We start from the raw sequence: 21,225 nt of genomic DNA on the forward strand, positions 1-21,225 counted from the left end.
GTGAAGCTGGAGGGATAGGTAACAGGCACATCACATGTCCCACAATCATAGTCTTGTCCTCATACTGCTTTGGAAGCAGCAGTTAGCCAGTCAGTACAGGCTTAAGGCCTAATGCCTAAGTGGTGTTTACATTTACATATACAGATGTAGAAGCATAGTACTATTTATTAATACTTAATGCACCATAAAATTCTAACCTATTTGAAGTTAACAGCTCATTATACAATAAATAATGTATAGTTGTACTTCAAAATGAGTGTGTTAACAAGCCATTTAAATGTAAGCACACAATTGATATCCGTTAAGTTGACCGCTCAATAAAAATGGCTGTAGTACAAAAATTCTTCCAAGTCCATTACACTGATGATTTAGCCATAGATTCTCCTATTACCAAATGTATTATCTTCACCATACCAACCTCTAAATGTTGGCTAATGGCTGTAGGTAGCAGTTATATAAAAAACTGAGTGAAGTTCACATGCATTTTGTGGAATTAAATTATTCCTGTTGTCATGTCCTAGTTCATGAACTACAGGCAACATATGAGTGGCCAAGTAAGTGGTCCTGACAGTCAGGATACCAGTTACTTTGGAATAAGGCTGGGCATCTCAAACATATTCTGAGTCATGGTCACCTTTGTGCTCAGATGGCAAAGACTACCAAATCCACTGGTTAGTCCCTCAACCGTTAGGGGTAAAACTCAATGGGACCCGGGTCACGTAAGGCTAGCAACCTGCTTCCCTGGTACTTTAATATGATGCTGGCAACAATCAGAGCAAAATGCCTCGGACCTTTGGAGGTGACGGAGTCCCACCTCTAATTGACAAACAAGGGACTCCTAAGATACAACTCAGCAAATGAATGGTAACGAGATGGGGAGCAATTAATATCAATGGGGGCTACTCTGTGAAGAAGGTAGAGCTGGCAGTGGCTGCAAGTAAGATGGGGTTGGACATTTTAGCTGTTAGTGACATTTGGGTAAGGGGTGAGAAAGAAGAGGAAGTGGGAGAATACAAGATCTACCTGTCAGGAGTCAAAGCAGCAATAGCACAATGGTGTGTAGGGCTTTACATCAGGAAAGAAATGGAACCCAGCGTAGTTGCAATAAGATATGTAAATGAATGACTGATTTAGATAGATTTGACAGTGTCTAGCAAGAAAATTAGGATTGTGTCAGTATATTCGCATTGTGAAGGGACAGATCAAGATACATGGATAGTTTTTATGATGCACTCAGTGATGTAGTTGTTAGAGTAAAGGACAAGGGCAGTGTTCTGCTCATGGGTGATTTTAACGCCAGGATTAGAAATCGAACAGAAGGGTATGAAAAGGTTATGGGTAAGTTTGGAGAGGACATGGAGGCCAACAGGAACAGGAAACAACTCTTGGATATCTGTGCCAGTATGGGATTAGTAATCACAAACTCCTTTTTTAAACATAAGAACATTCAACGGCATACTTGGGATGGCAGGGGAACCAGTTCTGTCATTGACTATATAATAACAGATCAGGAACTCAGGAAGGCTGTGAGGGACACACGTGTATTCAGGGGATTCTTTGATGACTCTGATCACTATTTAATATGCAGTGAAATTGGTATTGTGAGGCCGAAAGTGCAGGGGGTCAGGTCCATATGCAGGAGGATAAGAGTGGAGAAACTTCAGGATAAGGAAATCAGGCACAAGTACATAACAGTGATCTCAGAAAGGTACCAGTTAGTTGAATGTAGCCAATTACAGTCATTGGAAAAAGGAATGGACAAGGTACAGGGACACAGTACTAGAAGTGGCTAAAGAATGTCTTGGAACAGTAGTGTGTAAAGGTAGGATGAAGCAAACAGCTTGGTGGAATGACACAGCCAAGGCAGCCTGTAAAAGGAAAAAGAAGGCATATCTAAAATGGCGACATACTAGAACTCAGGTAGACAGAAAAAGTTATGTTGAAGAAAGAAACAGATAATTGTAGCATCCAAGAAGAAATATTGGGAAGACTTTGGAAACAGGTTCGGAGACTTGGGGTCAAGCTGCTGGAAAACCATTCTGGAGTGTAATTAGCAGTCTTTGAAATGGAGGTAAGAAGGAAATGACAAGTATTTTGGACAGCTGGCGAAGAGTTCTCGGGCTTCCAGCCGGGTGGCGGTGTCTTGAAACTGCGACGTTTCGACGAATGACATACTCATCATCTTCTGGCGAAGTGCCGAGACGTTGCGGATGCCGGTCCCTTTATACCTGCGGTGTGCCCCCCACCACCTAGCCACGGGAGGCTGGGTCCAGAGGAGCTGGCGGGCGGGGTGGAGGGGGAAGCGGTTGCGCCGCTTGTGTCTCCGTCAGAGCATTCTGATCGCGTCTCGTGAGCTGGACGGTTCTTGTTGTGTTCCTGGCGTATTGTGGCCAATGCTGGGTTCCAGGCCACGCTCAGTTGATAGCCTTCATCCCTGTTCACAAGATTCTCATGGACCCGTATTTCTATTGATTCTTTAATGACGCTATCCCAATAGCTCCCGGCTCGGCACAGCACCCTGGTGTTTTCGAAATCAAAGGTGTGGTTTTCTTTGATGCTGTGTTCAGCTATAGCAGATTTCTCCATCTGTCCAAGTCGAACATGCCTGATGTGTTCCTCGCACCTTTTAGAGATGTAGCGCTGCGTTTGACCAATGTACTGCACACCACATTTGCATGCAATGCTGTATATACCAGGTGTGTTTAGTTTGAGTGGGTCTTTAGCTGAGCCCAGCAGCTCTTTCGTCTTCGGAGGTGGTCGGAAGACGGTATTTATGTTTGATTTTCTTAATAGCCTCCCGATTTTGGCTGATGTGGGCCCCAAATATGGAAGAAAGGCGAGTCTCTTGTTAACTTCCTCTTCGTCTTCCTGAAATTTGTCAGCCTGTCTCCTCTTGAAGGCCCTGCTAATCTGTGTTTCACTGTACCCGTTTTTCCGAAATACCTCTCTTAGGTGGTGTAATTCGTCTGAGAGGCTTTCTTTGTCACAAATGACGTGTGCCCTATGTACCAAGGTGGTCAGTACTGACTGGCGTTGCGCCGGATGGTGGCAGCTGGTTGCATGTAGGTACAGGTCTGTGTGCGTCTTTTTTCTATATACTGAATGGCTTAGCGTGCCATCCACTTTCTTCCTGATCAGTATGTCCAGGAATGGAATACAGCCATTCTCTTCTACTTCCTTCGTGAAGGTGATATTCTCATGTATGCCATTTAGGTGGTCCATAAACTCCTCCAGTGCCTGCCTGCCATGCTGCCAAATCACGATAGTGTCGTCCACATAGCTGAAGAAGTGCCTGGGTTTACGGTGAGCAGTTTGTAGTGCCACCTCCTCAAAGTGTTCCATATAGAGATTCGCGATCCCTGGAGCAAGGGGAGATCCCATGGCCACTCCATCCACTTGTTCATAATAACCAGCTGCCACCATCCAGCGCAACGCCAGTCAGTACTGACCACCTTGGTACATAGGGCGCAAGTCATTTGTGACAAAGAAAGCCTCTCAGATGAATTACACCACCTAAGAGAGGTATTTTGGAAAAACGGGTACAGTGAAACACAGATTAGCAGGGCCTTCAAGAGGAAACAGGTTGACAAATTTCAGGAAGACGAAGAGGAAGTTAACAAGAGACTCGCCTTTCTTCCATATTTGGGGCCCACATCAGCCAAAATCGGGAGGCTATTAAGAAAATCAAACATAAATACTGTCTTCCGACCACCGACGAAGACGAAAGAGCTGCTGGGCTCAGCTAAAGACCCACTCAAACTAAACACATCTGGTATATACAGCATTGCATGCGAATGTGGTGTGCAGTACATTGGTCAAACGCAGCGCTGCATCTCTAAAATGTGCGAGGAACACATCAGGCATGTTCGACTTGGACAGATGGAGAAATCTGCTATAGCTGAACACAGCATCAAAGAAAACCACACCTTTGATTTCGAAAACACCAGGGTGCTATGCCGAGCCGGGAGCTATTGGGATAGCGTCATTAAAGAATCAATAGAAATACGGGTCCACGAGAATCTTGTGAACAGGGACGAAGGCTATCAACTGAGCGTGGCCTGGAATCCAGCATTAGCCGCAATACGCCAGGAACGCAACAAGAACCGTCCAGCTCATGAGACGCGATCAGAATGCTCTGACGGAGACACGAGCGGCGCACTCGCTTCCCCCTCCACCCCGCCCGCCGGCTCCTCTGGACCCAGCCTCCTGCGGCCAGGTAGTGGGGGGCACACTGCAGGTATAAAGGGACCGGCATCCGCAACGTCTCGGCACTTCGCCAGAAGATGATGAGTATGTCACTCGTCGAAACGTCGCAGTTTGAAGACACCGCCACCCGGCTGGAAGGCCGAGAACTCTTCGCTAGCTGTATACACCGGGAAAGCATACATTCACATTTATTTTGGACAGGTCAGGTAAACTGCTGGTGAATCCTGTTGATGCCTTGGGTAGATGGAGGAAATATTTTGAAGATTTGCTCAATGTAGGTGAAAATATGATCAGTAATGTTTCAGATTTCGATCTACAATGGGATAGGAATGATGATGGAAATAGGATCACAGTTGAGGAAGTGGAGAAAATGGTCAATAGATTGCAGTGCAATAAAGTGGCTGTGGCGGATGAAATTAAGTCGGAACTCATCAAATACAGTGGAATGTCAGGTCTTAAATGGCTACACAGGATAATTGAAATGGCGTGGGAGTCGGGACAGGTTCCATCAGACTGGATGAAAGCAGTAATCACACCAATCATTAAACATGGAAACAGAAAAGATTGTAACAACTACAGAAGTATCTCTTTAATCAGTGTTGTGTGTAAAATCTTCTCAGGTATTGTTGAAAGGAAAGTGCGAGTATTAGTTGAGGACAAACTGGATGAAAATCAGTGTGGATTTAGGCCTCTTAGAGGTTGTCAGGACCAGATCTTTAGCTTACGGCAAATAATGGAGAAGTGTTACGAGTGGAACAGGGAATTGTATCTATGCTTTATAGATCTAGAAAAGGCATATGACCGGGTTACTAGGAGGAAGTTATTGTCTGTTCTACAAGATTATGGAATAGGAGGCAAACTTTTGCAAGCAATTAAAGGTCTTTACATAGATAATCAGGCAGCAGTTAGAGTTGACGGTAAATTGAGTTAATGGTTCAGAGTAGTTTCAGGGGTAAGACAAGGCTGCGACCTGTCTCCACTGTTGTTCATATTTTTTATGGATCATATGTTGAAAACAATAGACTGGCTGGGTGAGATTAAGATATGTGAACACAAAATAAGCAGTCTCACATGTGCAGATGACTTAGTTGTGATGGCAGATTCGATTGAAAGTTTGCAAAGTAATATTTCAGAACTAGATCAGAAATGTAAGGACTATGGTATGAAGATTAGCATCTCCAAAACGAAAGTAATGTCAGTGGGAAAGAGATATAAACAGACCGAGTGCCAAATAGGAGGAACAAATTTAGAACAGGTGGACGGTTTCAAGTACTTAGGATGCATATTCTCACAGGATGGCAACATGGTGAAAGAACTGGAAGTGAGGTGTAGCAAAACTAATGCAGTGAATGCTCAGCTATGATCTACTCTCTTCTGCAAGAAGCTAGTCAATACCAAGACTAAGTTATCTGTGCACCGTTCAATCTTTCGACCAACTTTGTGGTATGGATCCGAAAGCTGGGTGGATTCAGGTTATCTTATCAATAAGGTTGAGGTTACAGATATGAAAGTAGCTAGGATGATTGCAGATACTAGTAGATGGGAACAATGGCAGGAGGGTGTCCACAATGAGGAAATCAAAGAAAAACTGGGAATGAACTCTATAGATGTAGCAGTCAGGGCGAACAGACTTAGATGGTGGAGTCATGTGACATGCATGGGAGAAGCAAGGTTACCCAAGAGACTCATGGGTTCAGCAGTAGAGGGTTGGAGGAGTCAGGGTAGACCAAGGAGAAGGTACCTGGATTCGTTTAAGAACGATTTTGAAGTAATAGGCTTAACATCAGAAGAGGCACCAATGTTAGCACTGAATAGGGGATCATGGAGGAATTTTATAAGGGTGACTATGCTCCAGACTGAACGCTGAAAGGCATAATAAGTCTTAAATGATGATGAGGATGATGATTAAATTATAGCTTTTGTTGAGAAATTGCTGACTACTTACACTCACTGTATGAAATACTGGCGTAAAATAACTTTAATATTTGCAAAAATGCATTTTACCACAATTCTGAGAGTATATCAGAGATAAAATAACATGGGGACAGGGCAGAAGCATTGCTGGATTCTATTAACCAACATTACTGAACTGTTTGAAACAACGATTTACTGAAAAATGATCAAGATTTGTAAACAAGATTCATTCACTCATAATAAAATACTCTATCACAACATTTACACTCCAATTCAGAGAAAAGTTGCTGTAGTAGAAGAAGCACCTTCTTCTTTTGTGCTTCAATGCTTAGGCGATTGTGCCTGTTCCATCTCCACTTTTTCACTGCCACCTCATTCTGGGTCTTCCTACATCCTCTCATCCTCTTGGCTGGTACAGCATGGCCAGATGTTGGATTTTCTCTGCACTTATGCTTTGTAGGTGATCATTCCATAATGTTTTAGTTTCTTCAATCTTTTCATTATATTGTAAATATGTAATTAATTTCTAGTATCTTCATTTCTTATATAGTCATCCCTGGTAATACCTCTTGCTTTGCTAAGGAATCTTATATTTACTAACTTGTAATTTAATTTCATCATACCTTTTAGGGATTCATGACTTACTTCCATATAACAATGCAGGCAGTAACCATGGTTTCATAAAATTTTTATTTTGGTTCCTTCGATACTTCACTCTGAAATGTTCTGTTTATCATTCTGAATATTGACTTATATTTATTAATTTTATTTTCTATGTCCTTGTCCATGTCATAGCTTATGTTGCACCCTGAAAGTTAAAGTTAGTAACCTGCTCAAGTGGTGTATTACCTATTATTATTTTTGAGCAGCTGGTGACCTGCTCAATTGCTGTATTAGCTATTATTGTTTTTGAACGTGTGGGATATTTCCCATGATGAGCCATGATTAGTTTTCATTGTTGATATTCAAAGGTTATATTCTCTTTTGTGTAATTGACATAATTTATAGACTGCTTTTGGTAACACATCTTCACTTTCTTCCAAAATATTAACATCATCTACACAAATGAGGATATTAACATATTTTTTCTATTTATTCTATACCTGGATTTACTTCCTGTCTCCAGATCTTAATCAGATCATTTATATATACATTAAATAAGATCAGTGACAAGCTCCAGCCTTGTTTGAGCCCCTTATGAGTAGTGATTTCTTCAGTTTTATTACAACCAACTTTGATAATTTTTTTATAGCTTCAATAAGATATCTAGAATATCCATTTTAATCATTATGTCCCACAGTTTCTTTCTGTCCATACTGTAAAAAGCTTTTTCCAAAGTCAATAAAAGCTTTATGTGTCTCTAAATTGTATTCTCATCATTTCTCTAAAACCCTTTTTATGGGAAATACATTATCACTGCATGAACGGCCTTTCTGGAATTCACTATGTTCATCTAATAGGAGACTCTCTTTTATGGTTCTTAAGCAATTGTAAATACTTCATAGGCTGAGTTTTGGAGGCTAATCCCTCTATAATTTTCACTGTTGTTTCTTTGACCTTTTTCAAAAATTGATAGCACTTCAGATATTTTTCAAGAGTTCAGAACCAATGCCAACATCTATTAAATAAAGGTAATACTCTAACATCACAAAAAGGACCGACATATTTTCAGAGTTCATTGTTAGTACCATCTGGTCCATATCCTTTCCTGTTTTTTATACTTTTTGGAACTACTTCTTGTGTTGTTATTGACTCCTTTGCACTATTGTGTGATGTAATTTCCTTCTCCTCCTTCAATTCTGGATCTTTTTTTATGCCACACTTTTTTTATAAAATTCTTTCCACAGATCTTCGTACATTATATTTAGATCTGTTCCATTCTACTGGGAGATTTGTTAGTTTATGGGCAAAAGTGTGCCTCCCATGTATATCTTGTTCTGATTTAATTATAAAATGATGCCATGACTCTTGACGTGCTAGCCTAGTTACTTGTTTGGTACAGTTCTGTGTTTGCTTATACTCCTCTTCAGTTTCTGCCTTCTAGAGGGCTCCCTTCATAGGGGGATGTAGGCAGCAACCCCTTAGGCCCTTAGCTATATCTAAAACTACTTCCACTTACTTGTGTCAGACATCTCCTATTTTTTTTGCTGGTCAGCTCTTGCTTTTTCTGATCCCGTCAGCATCTGGTTGTGAGGCCTGAGGGTGTCTTTCATTTTCATTTTGTGTTGGTGGTGATGTCAATGGCAGAGATAGTGGAAGAGTATGTTATATTACATCCCAGTGGTACAAGAGGAGGAACACATCTTTTCAGGGCAGCTGGAGCTTGGAACTTGGGAATGGCAGTCTACCTAGAAATGGTAATCTGAAATATTACTCAGCAGGCTTGGAATCTGTTCTGGGAGCACCATCACCAAGCTTAACCTGGACAATGTTCATAATGCAGCCAAGGCTGTTGTCACAGTTCACAGCCTTGGATGAGAAAAAGAATGTGATTTGAAATTCTATGTTTTTCCTTATTAGCTGTATTATTTCCAGCCCAAAGATTTTTTTCTTTTTATTTACTAAACTGAAAATTTACTTTGCATGAAAGAAATTTTTATTGGACAAGAAGACGACTGCCTCCATAATTTCACATTTTGAAAAGTTCAGCAAAACCTACTTTTCTGTTGGCTGAAAAACTGAAAATCTGACACTGACTGGATGACATATAATCACCTAATGAGACTATGTTTAAAAATTAACTGTCTTTCTTATTGTTTATTTTTTACTTGACTTAACACACTATTACTATAACATGTCCCATGACAGTTGACTTTATGTTACAAGAGTAGAATGTTCATTATTTTCTAAGATTATTTTCTTTATAAGGTGGATGCTGAGGATGAATATGCATATTGCGGAACAACATCAGGAGATATACTGAAAATTCGATTAAATTATGGGTCAGGTTCAGCTGCTGGAGTTAATCCTGTACTTGAAGGCTGTTACGCAAAAATTCCAAAGAAAAAATTAGCAGAAGGAGCTGAGCCATCAGAACGGTACAGCAAAGGCAAGTAACAATATTACTAAATATGGTAAAGTATAAAACATTCAACAGGCAGAAGTATAGATCTATCTCTTTCTGCCTTTCTGCACGTGCATATGCAAGTGTGTGTGTGTGTGTGTGTGTGTGTGTGTGTGTGTGTGTGTGTGTGTGTGTGTGCGTGTGTTTGCACAACACGGGTGTCATTAATGAAGTGATGAACTGTTCTTGTTGATATATTGCAAAGAATGCTGCTGATGATTTTATGTTATTACTATATACTCCAAAAGACAGTGAGACAATTCTAAAAACATAATTCTGAAATACATATATAATTTTAAAACATAATCTCTATTACTGTGGGGAATTTTTTCTTGATGTGCAGATGAAAAGTAAGTGCCAATAGGAAATCAGTAATATTTGCCAAAATAGTCTGTCTAGTTTATTGAATCGAAATGTATTATAATCAGCAGAATTATAAAAAATTAACTTTAACCTTGAAATTTCACATAGGAACTGGCATATCCCACCAATTTTTCCAATAATTTGTGAATGTTCTCAATCAAATTCAACAGGAACTCTTGTGTTGCATTGGTGAGAACATGTCAGATGTGAGCTTTCAAATTATTTAGCATACATGGTTCAGTGCAATAACTTCCTCCATTGTCCTTATCTACAAAAAGAAATTGTGTGGTGTAAGATCAAAGCCTTGTACATGCCACTCAATAGCACTGCAGTGAGCCAACAGATCTCCTGAAGGAGACATACTTAACTTCCTTCAGCATATAGAAAATACATTAATTCAAACACCAAAAAATAAGCAAACTATTTGCATGGTGATTTCAATACAACTTTAGCAAACACCAGAGTTAATGAATCTCTTATAACTTAGAAATCAGAATACACTTGGTACATGAGAGACTTGTTATACAATATCCACACTATATCGCATAACAATTAACTCTAATCAACAACATTAGGAAGCAGAAACAGTAAAACTTGGAAATGCTGAATATTCAAAGTGATAAGGCTAACAAACTCGGACAGGTACACTTACAGTGATCACAAAACTAAGCTGTTTAGAAATTACTTTAAAAAAGAGTAATGGGAGCAAATTACACTGCTGGAAATATATCAGAGTAATTTAATATCTTTATTGATACAATAAATATCATTTTTGTGTAGCATTTTCACTTAATACAAGAAGAACAAAAGCCAGCTGCTCAAACAAATGGATCACCCCAGGTATTAGCAAATTATGTGCACAGATATGATTCCTGTTCAGAATTACTAAAATATATCACACACCACCTGAATTAGAAAGATATTTTAAAAACTGTGTTATAATAGGCTGGAAGGTAATAAAAATTGCAAAATGCTGGAAGATGACAGATACATAGAGAACACTTTCAACAAAATGAAGACTGATTGGAATGTTGTAAAGAAAGGAACAGAAAGTAACAAAACTAAAATTAATAACATACAATTGAATGAAAATTTGCAAATTATCAGCAAGCTGAAGGATGTTGCTAGTGTGTTTAACAGCTATTTTGTAAATGTAGCAGGAAAAACTGAGCAATAGTCACCCATAAAAATCACACACACTTGACATAAAACATTGAACAGGTAGATAACACACTATATCTCATAACACACTATTTCTCATGGCAACAAATATACAGTATGTACAGCAAAAAATCAAGTTTCCAAAACCAAAACACTCATCAGGAATACATAATATACCATAGTTAGCTGTAAAAACTGTACAAACATAATCTCTGAACCAGTGACATACCTTGTAAACCTGTCTTCAACAGGAAACTTTCCACCAGCTTAAAAACTGATATAAATGCTTCACAAAAAAGAAATCTAAGAGAAAATGTCAGACTATAGGTCTGTTTCTCTACTGTGTGCATTTTCAAAAATTCCACAAAATCATGATAAATTACTAAGTAAAATTCAGGATATAGTTGGTAAGGTGTATAAGGAATGAGATGGAGCATTTCGAGTCTGTAAGTTGTTGAGATAGATAGTGTTCAGTAGTGGCAAAGCCATGCGCTGAGGGATGTTGGTGTTCAGCGATGTGGCATCAACAGTAATAACGATGATTCCAGAAGGTTGGCACTTCTAATCATCACTTAAGTTCCCATCAGTTAGTCATATGATAGGACATAAATTTCCTTTGTATCGTTCACTTACACTCGTACCAGGGAAGTTCATAAATTTGGTTTCCAAAGATTTCAATCAGTCAGGTCTGATTCATATTGAACGTGGTATGGCAGTATGCATGTATAAACAAACACTTAAGCAGATGACTGCCTTGGTGATGAGAAAATGAAAATTAAATAATGCCTGTAAACTTACTATTTTTAATGAGAATGATGATAACTGAAAATAATGCCTGAAATTGAAGAAAATAGTTTTCCTGAAATAATGTAGTGTTGATGTTTTCTTATAAACTGTATATTGATTTACAGGTGTTACAGCCTTGACATTACTCACTGAAAAATGCACCACAAAGGTTGTTGTTGCTGCAGGGGATGGAACTGTAGAATTAGTGAAGGAAAGAAGCAGTCCTGTGAGTCTAAAGAAAAGTGCATTACGGCTGCCTACAACACCGAAGCTTGTTGCAGTAAGTATGTGTGTATGTGTATTTCTTACTAAGATTGAGTCACTAGACTATTTTTCTACATAACGGGAAACCAACCTTCCTATGCTGTCTTCATAGAAAGATACTGCTACTCAAGACAACTACTGCTGAACACCATTCTTTGCTCATCATCACTGTCAAAGCGCATTCCTCCAAAATCATGCTTCAAGAACAAGTGGTAGACAAGGTGTGAGATCAGGGCTGTACGGCGGGTGATTGAAATGCTCCCAATCAACCTGCTGAATAAGGTTTTGAGTGACACTAACAGAATGGGGATATGCTTTGTCACGAAATAACACAATGACTTGCTTGGCACTCCATGCCTTTTGTTTTGGATTGCATACAGAAGTTTTCTCAGTGTTTTGCAGTTATCATATTACATTTACAGCTTTGCCTCTGGGAAGGAACTCAACAAGCAGGGCACCCTATCTGTTCCAGAACACAGGGCACATGATTATTTGTGCTGACAATTTTGTTTTGAATTTTTGTCTTTTGGGGTTATGTGTGCCTCAGTTTCATTGAATGTTGTTTTGATTCTGGAGTGACATGACAAACCTAAGTTTCATCACTAGGCACAATATTATTTAAGAATTCATCTCCATCATCTCTGCCATTGCCAGTCTACATTTTATATCCTCTCTACTTCGACCATCATCAGTTATTTTACTCCCTAAATAGCAAAACTCCTTTACTACTTTAAGTGTCTCATTTCCTAATCTAATCCCCTCAGCATCACCCGATTTAATTTGACTACATTCCATTATCCTCGTTTTGCTTTTGTTGATGTTCATCTTATATCCTCCTTTCAAGACACTGTCCATTCCGCTCAACTGCTCTTCCAAGTCATTTGCTGTCTCTGACAGAATTACAATGTCATCGGCGAACCTCAAAGTTTTTACTTCTTCTCCATGAATTTTAATACCTACTCCGAATTTTTCTTTTGTTTCCTTTACTGCTTGCTCAATATACAGATTGAATAACATCGGGGAGAGGCTACAACCCTGTCTCACTCCTTTCCCAACCACTGCTTCCCTTTCATGGCCCTCGACTCTTATAACTGCCATCTGGTTTCTGTACAAATTGTAAATAGCCTTTCGCTCCTTGTATTTTACCCCTGCCACCTTCAGAATTTGAAAGAGAGTATTCCAGTTAATGTTGTCAAAAGCTTTCTCTAAGTCTACAAATCCTAGAAACGTAGATTTGCCTTTTCTTAATCTTTCTTCTAAGATAAGTCGTAAGGTTAGTATTGCCTCACATGTTCCAACATTTCTACGGAATCCAAACTGATCTTCCCCGAGGTCCGCTTCTACCAGTTTTTTCATTCGTCTGTAAAGAATTCACGTTAGTATTTTGCATCTGTGACTTATTAAACTGATAGTTCGGTAATTTTCACATCTGTCAACACCTGCTTTCTTTGGGATTGGAATCATTATATTCTTCTTGAAGTCTGTGGGTATTTTGCCTGTCTCATACATCTTGCTCACCAGATGGCAAGGAAATCGTTTCTGAAGAAGAGAAATTTGTTGACATCGAGTATAGATTTAAGTGTCAGGAAGTCGTTTCTGAAAGTATTTGTATGGAGTGTAGCCATGTATGGAAGTGAAACATGGACGATAACCAGTTTGGACAAGAAGAGAATAGAAGCTTTCGAAATGTGGTGCTACAGAAGAATGCTGAAGATAAGGTGGGTAGATCACGTAACTAATGCGGAGGTATTGAATAGGATTGGGGAGAAGAGAAGTTTGTGGCACAACTTGACTAGAAGAAGGGATCGGTTGGTAGGACATGTTTTGAGGCATCAGAGGATCACAAATTTAGTATTGGAGGGCAGCGTGGAGGGTAAAAATCGTAGAGGGAGACCATGAGATCAATACACTAAGCAGATTCAGAAGGATGTAGGTTGCAGTAGGTACTGGGAGATGAAGAAGCTTGCGCAGGATAGAGCAGCATGGAGAGCTGCATCAAACCAGTCTCAGGACTGAAGACCACAACAACAACAACATCTCTGTATCAGGTAAGAATGCCAAAGCACCGCCAAATATCTTCATTTTGTGGACACCTGTGAGCATTTTGAGAACCTACTGGCAACATAATTTGCAAAAATGTGATTTTTGACAATTTCAAGCAAAAGTTTTTGAAATTTGTGGGAACTCATTACAAAACAATCTTAGTGTGAACTGTCTGTTTTCACGAATTTTCTCATTCACTTTCTCATCCAAACCATCATTGACAACAGTAGGCTGCCCCCTCCATGCTCCATCATCAACATTGGTTGGTCAATCATTGAATTGTCTCACCCATTTTCTCACCATTCCATGAGTAATTACATTTTCACCATAAATCGCTATAAGTTAAATATGAATTGTAGCTGGCTTAACGTTCTTGAGGCTCAAAAACTATGTCACAGAACACACTAAATGGGTTCAGAGATTATCTTAAACATTTTGAACAATCACTTTTAAATGTAAACGCAACACATTTCAGCTATAGTGGAGTAAGTGGAAGGAAAATGAACCAGAAAGATGAGTGTGAGTGTGTGGAAATGCAACTACAGTGTTGTGATGGCAGTAGAATGAAACAGTACTTATTTTCTGCACATCTCATATTTGTTTTTAAGTGATTAAAATGAAGTTTTTGCACTTGAAACATAAATGTTTTACTGCAGAATATTTTTGATTTCTTCACGTAACGTATTAGGTGTATTTTGAAATGCTGGGTTCAATATTGTGCTTAAAGTGCTTAATAATCCAAAAGCCTTACAATTTTGTTGTCCTTTAAATTTAGGCATATTCACTTTGCAATCTGCAGATCACACTGAAAAAGAGAACTGCCACTGAACTGAAAAAAAATCAAAGGAAAAACGGCTGTTCTAAATTGGTTCTTTTGCTACATGAAGTATTATCAATTATGCTAATCTTCATCTTATTAATCACAGAATTTGGAATTACTTTATTATAATATCTATAAAAAATACAAACATACATAGGTAGACCCATTTTTTTAAAAAAATTGCTCTCCTCCCATTTAATTATTCAGTAGCTATCTATTTCATATTTATATGTGTATATAGATACTTACCTCTGCAGTGCAAAACAGGATTTATGTGTATATGGATATTTACCTCTGCAGTGCAAATCAGGATTATGTTGTGCTGAATCCTATGCTCTACACTCTGTCTATAAATTTGTAAAGTTACTTCCATAAGGAAAGCTTACATGTGCTACTGGCAGAAACACTTAAAAGTGGAACATTTTTGTAGTAGCTTTTGGAACGTGTATGATCAGATAAGGTTGGAAAGTGAGAGGAGATCACCTAAACACCCAGTTTTCATGCGGATGAGAGGAGACAAAGGGAAAGGGGGAGACTTTAGGAAAAGAGGTGTTCCCTTCATTACAATAGGTGGGTTGTTCTCAACCTCATGCCTGAGTTACGTGCCCTCCCTTCTAATCTTTTCAATACATTTCCCTTTCCTTCCTTGAATGAAAAGTTCCAAAACGTAGGATAGTTTTCTCTCCTAATTATATATGTGTCTTGGCAGTACTAAGAATTTTATCTTCTGGAGGTAGGTTCTGGCCAGACATCCAGTCTCCTTGTAATAATAGTTTTCTCATGTGAATCTTCCTTTTAATACAGTTAACAGCCTCTCTGCAAAGTTAAGCAAATGTGTATTACAAGAATGTGATACATTAAAAACAGCTTTTAAAAACTGTATTGATGTGAAATTCCTTAGTTTAAATATCTAAATATAGTATATGAATAAATGTGGCCTTGTTTTTCTTTCTTCCTATTCCTTCTTCTTCTTACTTATGTAAATTGTTTCAGAAGTAACTTTATATAACTTTTGACACTAATTTTTGATAAGAAATGATACTTTCCATGTATTTGTGTAACATATTGCTTTGATTGTCATATTTATTGCTTATTACAAAAACCATAAGAAGGAGTAGAACAGATGTGTGAAACTATTGACCAATAAAATGACTCCTAATTTTTCCAGAGTCATTGGTTTTTTTATATAACTGAGCGTTCAATTTCTGTAGTAGATAACAATTTCAATTGAATGAGCCATAGTCACTCATTAATGAATTCATCATGTTCCATAGATCCTGTCTGGAAGAGAAAGTTTGGAATGTGGTATGAGTCAAGCTATCCTTTACCAGAAGATGAATCACTTGTAGAAACTTAAACTGTATCCTGTATTAACAACAGTCACAGTCACTTAATGTAACCTACTTTCAAAAGTGTTGATGTTTTGTCAGTTATGTGAAATAGCTGCTGTTTATCTACTATGAGGGCACACTTAAAAGTAATGTCTCCAAATTTTTAATTTGAAAATTCTTAAAGCATTTTAATAAAACAAACTACATTAACATTCATTTCTACACATTTTTTTCTCCCAAGGAGAAACCAATTTGTTGATACCACCGCTGTAGAATGTTTGACTTTGTTGATGGAGCCACAGCCTCAGCTCTGCTTGCAGCACTTCATCACTATCAAAGAGATTCTTTAAGTTTTGGGAGCAGATGAAAATTGGATGAGGCCAAGTCAGGACTGTGTGGAAGATGATCAATGACAGTGAGTGGACCCAAGGTGCCATATTGTTGCAGATGTCACAGCATTTGAGTATGGTCTGACATTGCCATGCTGAAGGGGAGATTGCTCAATGTATGAATGAACTCTTAGGAATTGATGCTTTCAGTTTTCTAAGGGTCTAACAGTACCTTACAGAGTTTATGGTGGTGCATTTAGTCATGAATTCCAAATATAACACACATCAAACATCCCAAAACACTGTGAGCATGACTGACTGGTGATGGCATACTCTTGAACTTTTCAGTGTCAGTGATTCTTTGTGGTGGAACTCCATCAATGCTGTCTTCTTTTCAGAGTCAGAATGGTGAACTTCATCACCTGTCGCAGTGTCATTAAGGAACCCGTCACTGTAACAGCGTCATTCTCATATGGATTTCAATTGGAGGTACTTTTCTGTGTTTAGAAACTTGATTACAGTACACTGTTTCGCACAGCACTGACATAGTTATGTTACAAATCTCCATGTTACACGTTACAATTCAGAGCCCTCTAGTGACAGACAGTTGAAGCTTGCATCAGTGAAGTGGGAAAGTTGGCAGAGTAATATGCATAACATGCAATATCTCAACCAATATTAAGAACAGAATGAAAAATTCAGAGGCTTTACTTTTCAGCACACTTTCATATTACTCATTAATGTTTATTTGATTACACTGATAAACACTGTTGCTTGCCATGCAGTTAGCAAACGTTTTCAGTCCTTGAATTTAGATAATGTGATGTAAAAGAAGTGGCTGATGAGGAAGATTTTTTAATTTTTTTCCAAATTATTTGGGATTCTCAGTTTCTTGCTTTTCTTAGGCTGGCACTTGTAGAACATCTATGAATCAAAGTACATAACTGCCATCTGAATCCTAAACAAGGAGGAAAAGCCAACATTAAAATTATTTTTGTGTAACATTGTTATAGTAAAAATGACAATAGAGATAAAAATGTTTTTTGTCATCAGCAACAAAAGTCATTAGGGAATAAGTGCACTGACAAATAAATGTAGGCAATCTAAATTCTTTAGAAAGGACTTGGAAAGATGTATGGACTTCTACTTTACACAATATTCTTTCTGCCTGATTTTACTGAAAAACTGCTTTGTTTGCCATATGTGCATTGCCAAATGGTAATTCTGTACAGCAACAGGGAATGAGAAAGTACAAAATAGCTGAACACCTTTGTGTATAAGTCAAAATAATGAGAGATATTCAGCTGAACACCACTTCCTGATTAATGAGTCAATGTGGTGATTTAATTTTCACTTGTTTAAAGTGCCTTGGAACAGTATACCTCCTGAGCTTGGTAAACTTTAGACATCTTCTCTGACAATGTAAAAGGTAGGACATAACTGGTCAATGACCATAGAGAATGCCAGTGAGGAATTACCACTGATACTGCAGGGAATATGGAAGTGATTGTTACACACTGTATGGGCCTGGTGCCCAAGCCAGCAGCACAGCAGAATTACATCCATGCTGAGACTAATGGGGAGAACTTAGGTAACTTTGAACTGTGGACCGTGTGGAGGGCTCAGCTTAACTATTGTCACCTTCTGCCCCAAGGGCCTCTAGTTCCCATCTGGTACATGCAGCGGTTCTTTTGTCATCACGAGGGGAGAGCCGACATGGCTGCCCATCGTCTGCTCCTGATGACAAACACTATTGCTGGTGGCTGCCCTACTTGTGCGCAGTACATGACAGGGTCTCGGGTGCCCTGGTCATTTTCTCTTAGGAGCAGTGTGCGGCTGCATGCAGTGCAGGTGCAGCCTCACACAATTACAATGGGCCATTGGCCTTATAATATCATGGAGCTGATTTGGCACCATGCTGGCAGTGAGCCCATGCTTATCAGGCATACTGCAGTGGCTCGCTTATTCCTGCCCCTTCAGTACTGACAGCCTGAACATTGATACATTAAATGTAATTTTTTCTGTGGAAAATAGTTTGTTTTAATATTGTTTCAATAATGCCTTCCAACATCAGGTAAGCATCCACTCTGTGTCAGCATTACACATATTCCTTTCTAGTGCTCTCTTGACGTCTTGACTTTGATCAGACCTTCAACCACCACCCACTGTACCATCTACCCAGCCGGCTGCTACATTTGGTTGCAGAACAGTGTGTTAACCTCTATATTTTTCTGACCGAGGAACTACGCTTGCTGTGGGTTGTGTTTTGCCAGGTGTCTAGTTCTATTTGTATGTATAAAAAATGGTTCAAATGGCTCTGAGCACTATGGGACTCAACTGCTGAGGTCATTAGTCCCCTAGAACTTAGAACTAGTTAAACCTAACTAACCTAAGGACATCACAAACATCCATGCCCGAGGCAGGATTCGAACCTGCGACCGTAGCGGTCTTGCGGTTCCAGACTGCAGCGCCTTTAACGCATGGCCATTTGTATGTATAACCTGAAGAAGGTGAATGCAGATGATGTTCTGATTATGTGTGCTAATTTGTGCCATTTTGAATGGGCAATGGACTTCATTGTAGGCTGCAGTATGATTTATTTGTTTAAATATATGATAATGATAGTTATGAGTAGCCGTCTGGGTGAAAGTTATGTTGTAGTAATTATGATACTGGTAGTATATTTAGGTGTCCATGCCATCATTTTATTTTGTTCTCTTGTTATTTGTTGGGTTTTATGTAATTATTAGTGTGTTGAACACATTGTTGTCAGTTCCACAAGGGGCTACCCTAGAGGAAACATAGTGAATTATATCACCTGCAGTAGCTCATCTACAAGCAAGAAAGGCAAATTTACAGGCAAGCAATGTGAATATGTTTAAACAAGTATGAGCTATAGAAACAGACCAGGCAGATTTAGAGTAGAAGAAAAGGATCTTTAAGAAATGAGATTGGTATTTTATTTTTATAACTACAGAGGAGATGGAGAAGATAGAGAAGGAATGAGATGCTTATTATGAGGAAAATGTCTGTTATATGTGTCTAGAAGAAAATAATCAAACAGTTGAAACTCTAGATTGGAAAACCAACAACATTAGGAAAAGGATAGACTGCTACTTACTGTAAAGTTGACCCACTGAGTTGCCGAAAGACACAATGAAAAGACTGTTATACATTGTAGCTTTTGGTGAAAGCCTTCTTCAGTAAAGAAATCAGACACACCTTCATACAAGCAAGCACATTTTATGCAGACATGACTGCTACCACCAGCATCTCTTACCAGAAAGCAACTGTCATGTGAATAGCAACCTGGAATGGAGCAGGAAAGGGGAACAATAGCAGTGTATGGGTATGGGGAGAGAAGAGTGCTGTCTGGCGGGGTGTACAGGGATAGATGCTGCCAGATGCAGCTTCAGGAGGTGGCATCTGGGGGAAATGGTGTTGGAAATTAAGAGGAGGAGAAAAGGAGAGAAGCAGGGAAGGGGAAAGGATGGGTGGGTACATTGGCACAGGACAACACCTAAAAGGTTGAAGGAATGTGAATGGGGGGAGATGATAGGACAAGGAGTAGGAACTGTTGTGTGAATGGTGTGGTGAGAGTAGGTTACTGTAGGTTGAGGTCAGGATAATTTTGGGATTAGAGGATGTGTTGTAAGGATAACTCTCTTTGTGCAGTTCAGAAATGCTGGTGGTAGAAGGGAGGATCCCTCTGAGCCATCGTTACCCATGTTACTGCATGGTGCTCCATTGACCTTGTGATCTTGACCCTACCTCAAACCTCCACCCACCACAGCATCTCCCCTGCCAGCAACTACATGTTACTCCTTGTGATCTCAAGGAATTTTACTCATGTGTTTAGTTCAATGTATGACCATTATGACTTCTGATGTCAGCTGGTCATTTTTGTTGGTTTGAAATTGTGTAATAAGAACCTGCATGAGATCAACATTCTAGCTGTTTCCCGTGAACCAGTTCTGTTCAAGTATCATCTGAGCTGAATAAGTTTCATAGAATTTAAACCATCCACACTGCCATTTCTGCATTTGTGAATGAAGCTATCATGACCAAACTGAACAAACATTTTGTATCTGCAATATTTTTAGAATAAAGCAGCTTTTTGCTGTATATCTCAGCATGAAGTTACATAAAAAAGAAGGTTAATGTATTAGGTGTATTGTCTCATATATATTTATTTATTTCACCTATTTAATGAATTACAACTGATACATTTTGTATTATTACATAAAGACCTTGTATTTGATTGTACAATGACATGCACATAGTATACTCTACAATTTAGTCTATATATACTGTAGAACAGGTTTCAGGATAATAAACAGATGACTTCTTTACAGTGTATTAAGTTCTTCTGTATAGTTTATGATTCTTATGTTTAAATTTTATATTTAAATTTACACAGTTGTATACTGTTTATCAAAAATGAATGACAGTTACTTAAGTTTTCTTGCTTTTGCATTCATCATACTTTTGGAGTTACATTTCAGTAATCAGAAAGTTCATTTATGGATTTAAATGGAATTTTCTTCAACATTTCTCTTAGCTGAACAGAAACCAGTTAACTGAACTAACATATTGCGAGAGTACCAGTACAAACTTCTAGAATAGAATATTAAATCTGTCATAATACAAAGCTCCTACTTTTAGACAAAATACTGCTTTTATTTTTTATTAATGAGTTAGATCTACCTAGATCCTGCTGTAAGAGTATTAACTTTCTAGATGGTGCATTAATCTAAGGGCAAAGTAAATATGCCTTGGATTTGCAGTGGAGGATACTGGTATTCTCAGTCAAAAATGCTCTCACTTTTTAACATAGAGCTATTTTAGTCAAATCACTTCATCTAGCATTTTTCAATTAGTACATTCCATACCTGAAAAGTGATTTTGAATCTTTAGTATAAATATCTACAGCTGCCTTATCCT

General features: G+C 38.6%; 1 protein-coding gene across 1 annotated transcript in view; it reads left to right on the forward strand.

Moving 5' to 3' along the window:
- The window catches only part of LOC124594109 (cilia- and flagella-associated protein 52-like), a 285,675-nt gene that overhangs the window by 122,372 nt on the left and 142,078 nt on the right, over positions 1-21,225 (forward strand). Inside the window, exons 6-7 of the mRNA XM_047132461.1 lie at positions 8,989-9,169; positions 11,620-11,774. Of these exons, the coding sequence (XP_046988417.1) occupies positions 8,989-9,169; positions 11,620-11,774 (336 nt within the window). The remainder of the gene's footprint in view (positions 1-8,988; positions 9,170-11,619; positions 11,775-21,225) is intronic.

This window comes from Schistocerca americana, chromosome 2 (assembly GCF_021461395.2).
Source record: "Schistocerca americana isolate TAMUIC-IGC-003095 chromosome 2, iqSchAmer2.1, whole genome shotgun sequence".
NCBI classification, from domain to species: Eukaryota; Metazoa; Arthropoda; class Insecta; order Orthoptera; family Acrididae; genus Schistocerca; species Schistocerca americana.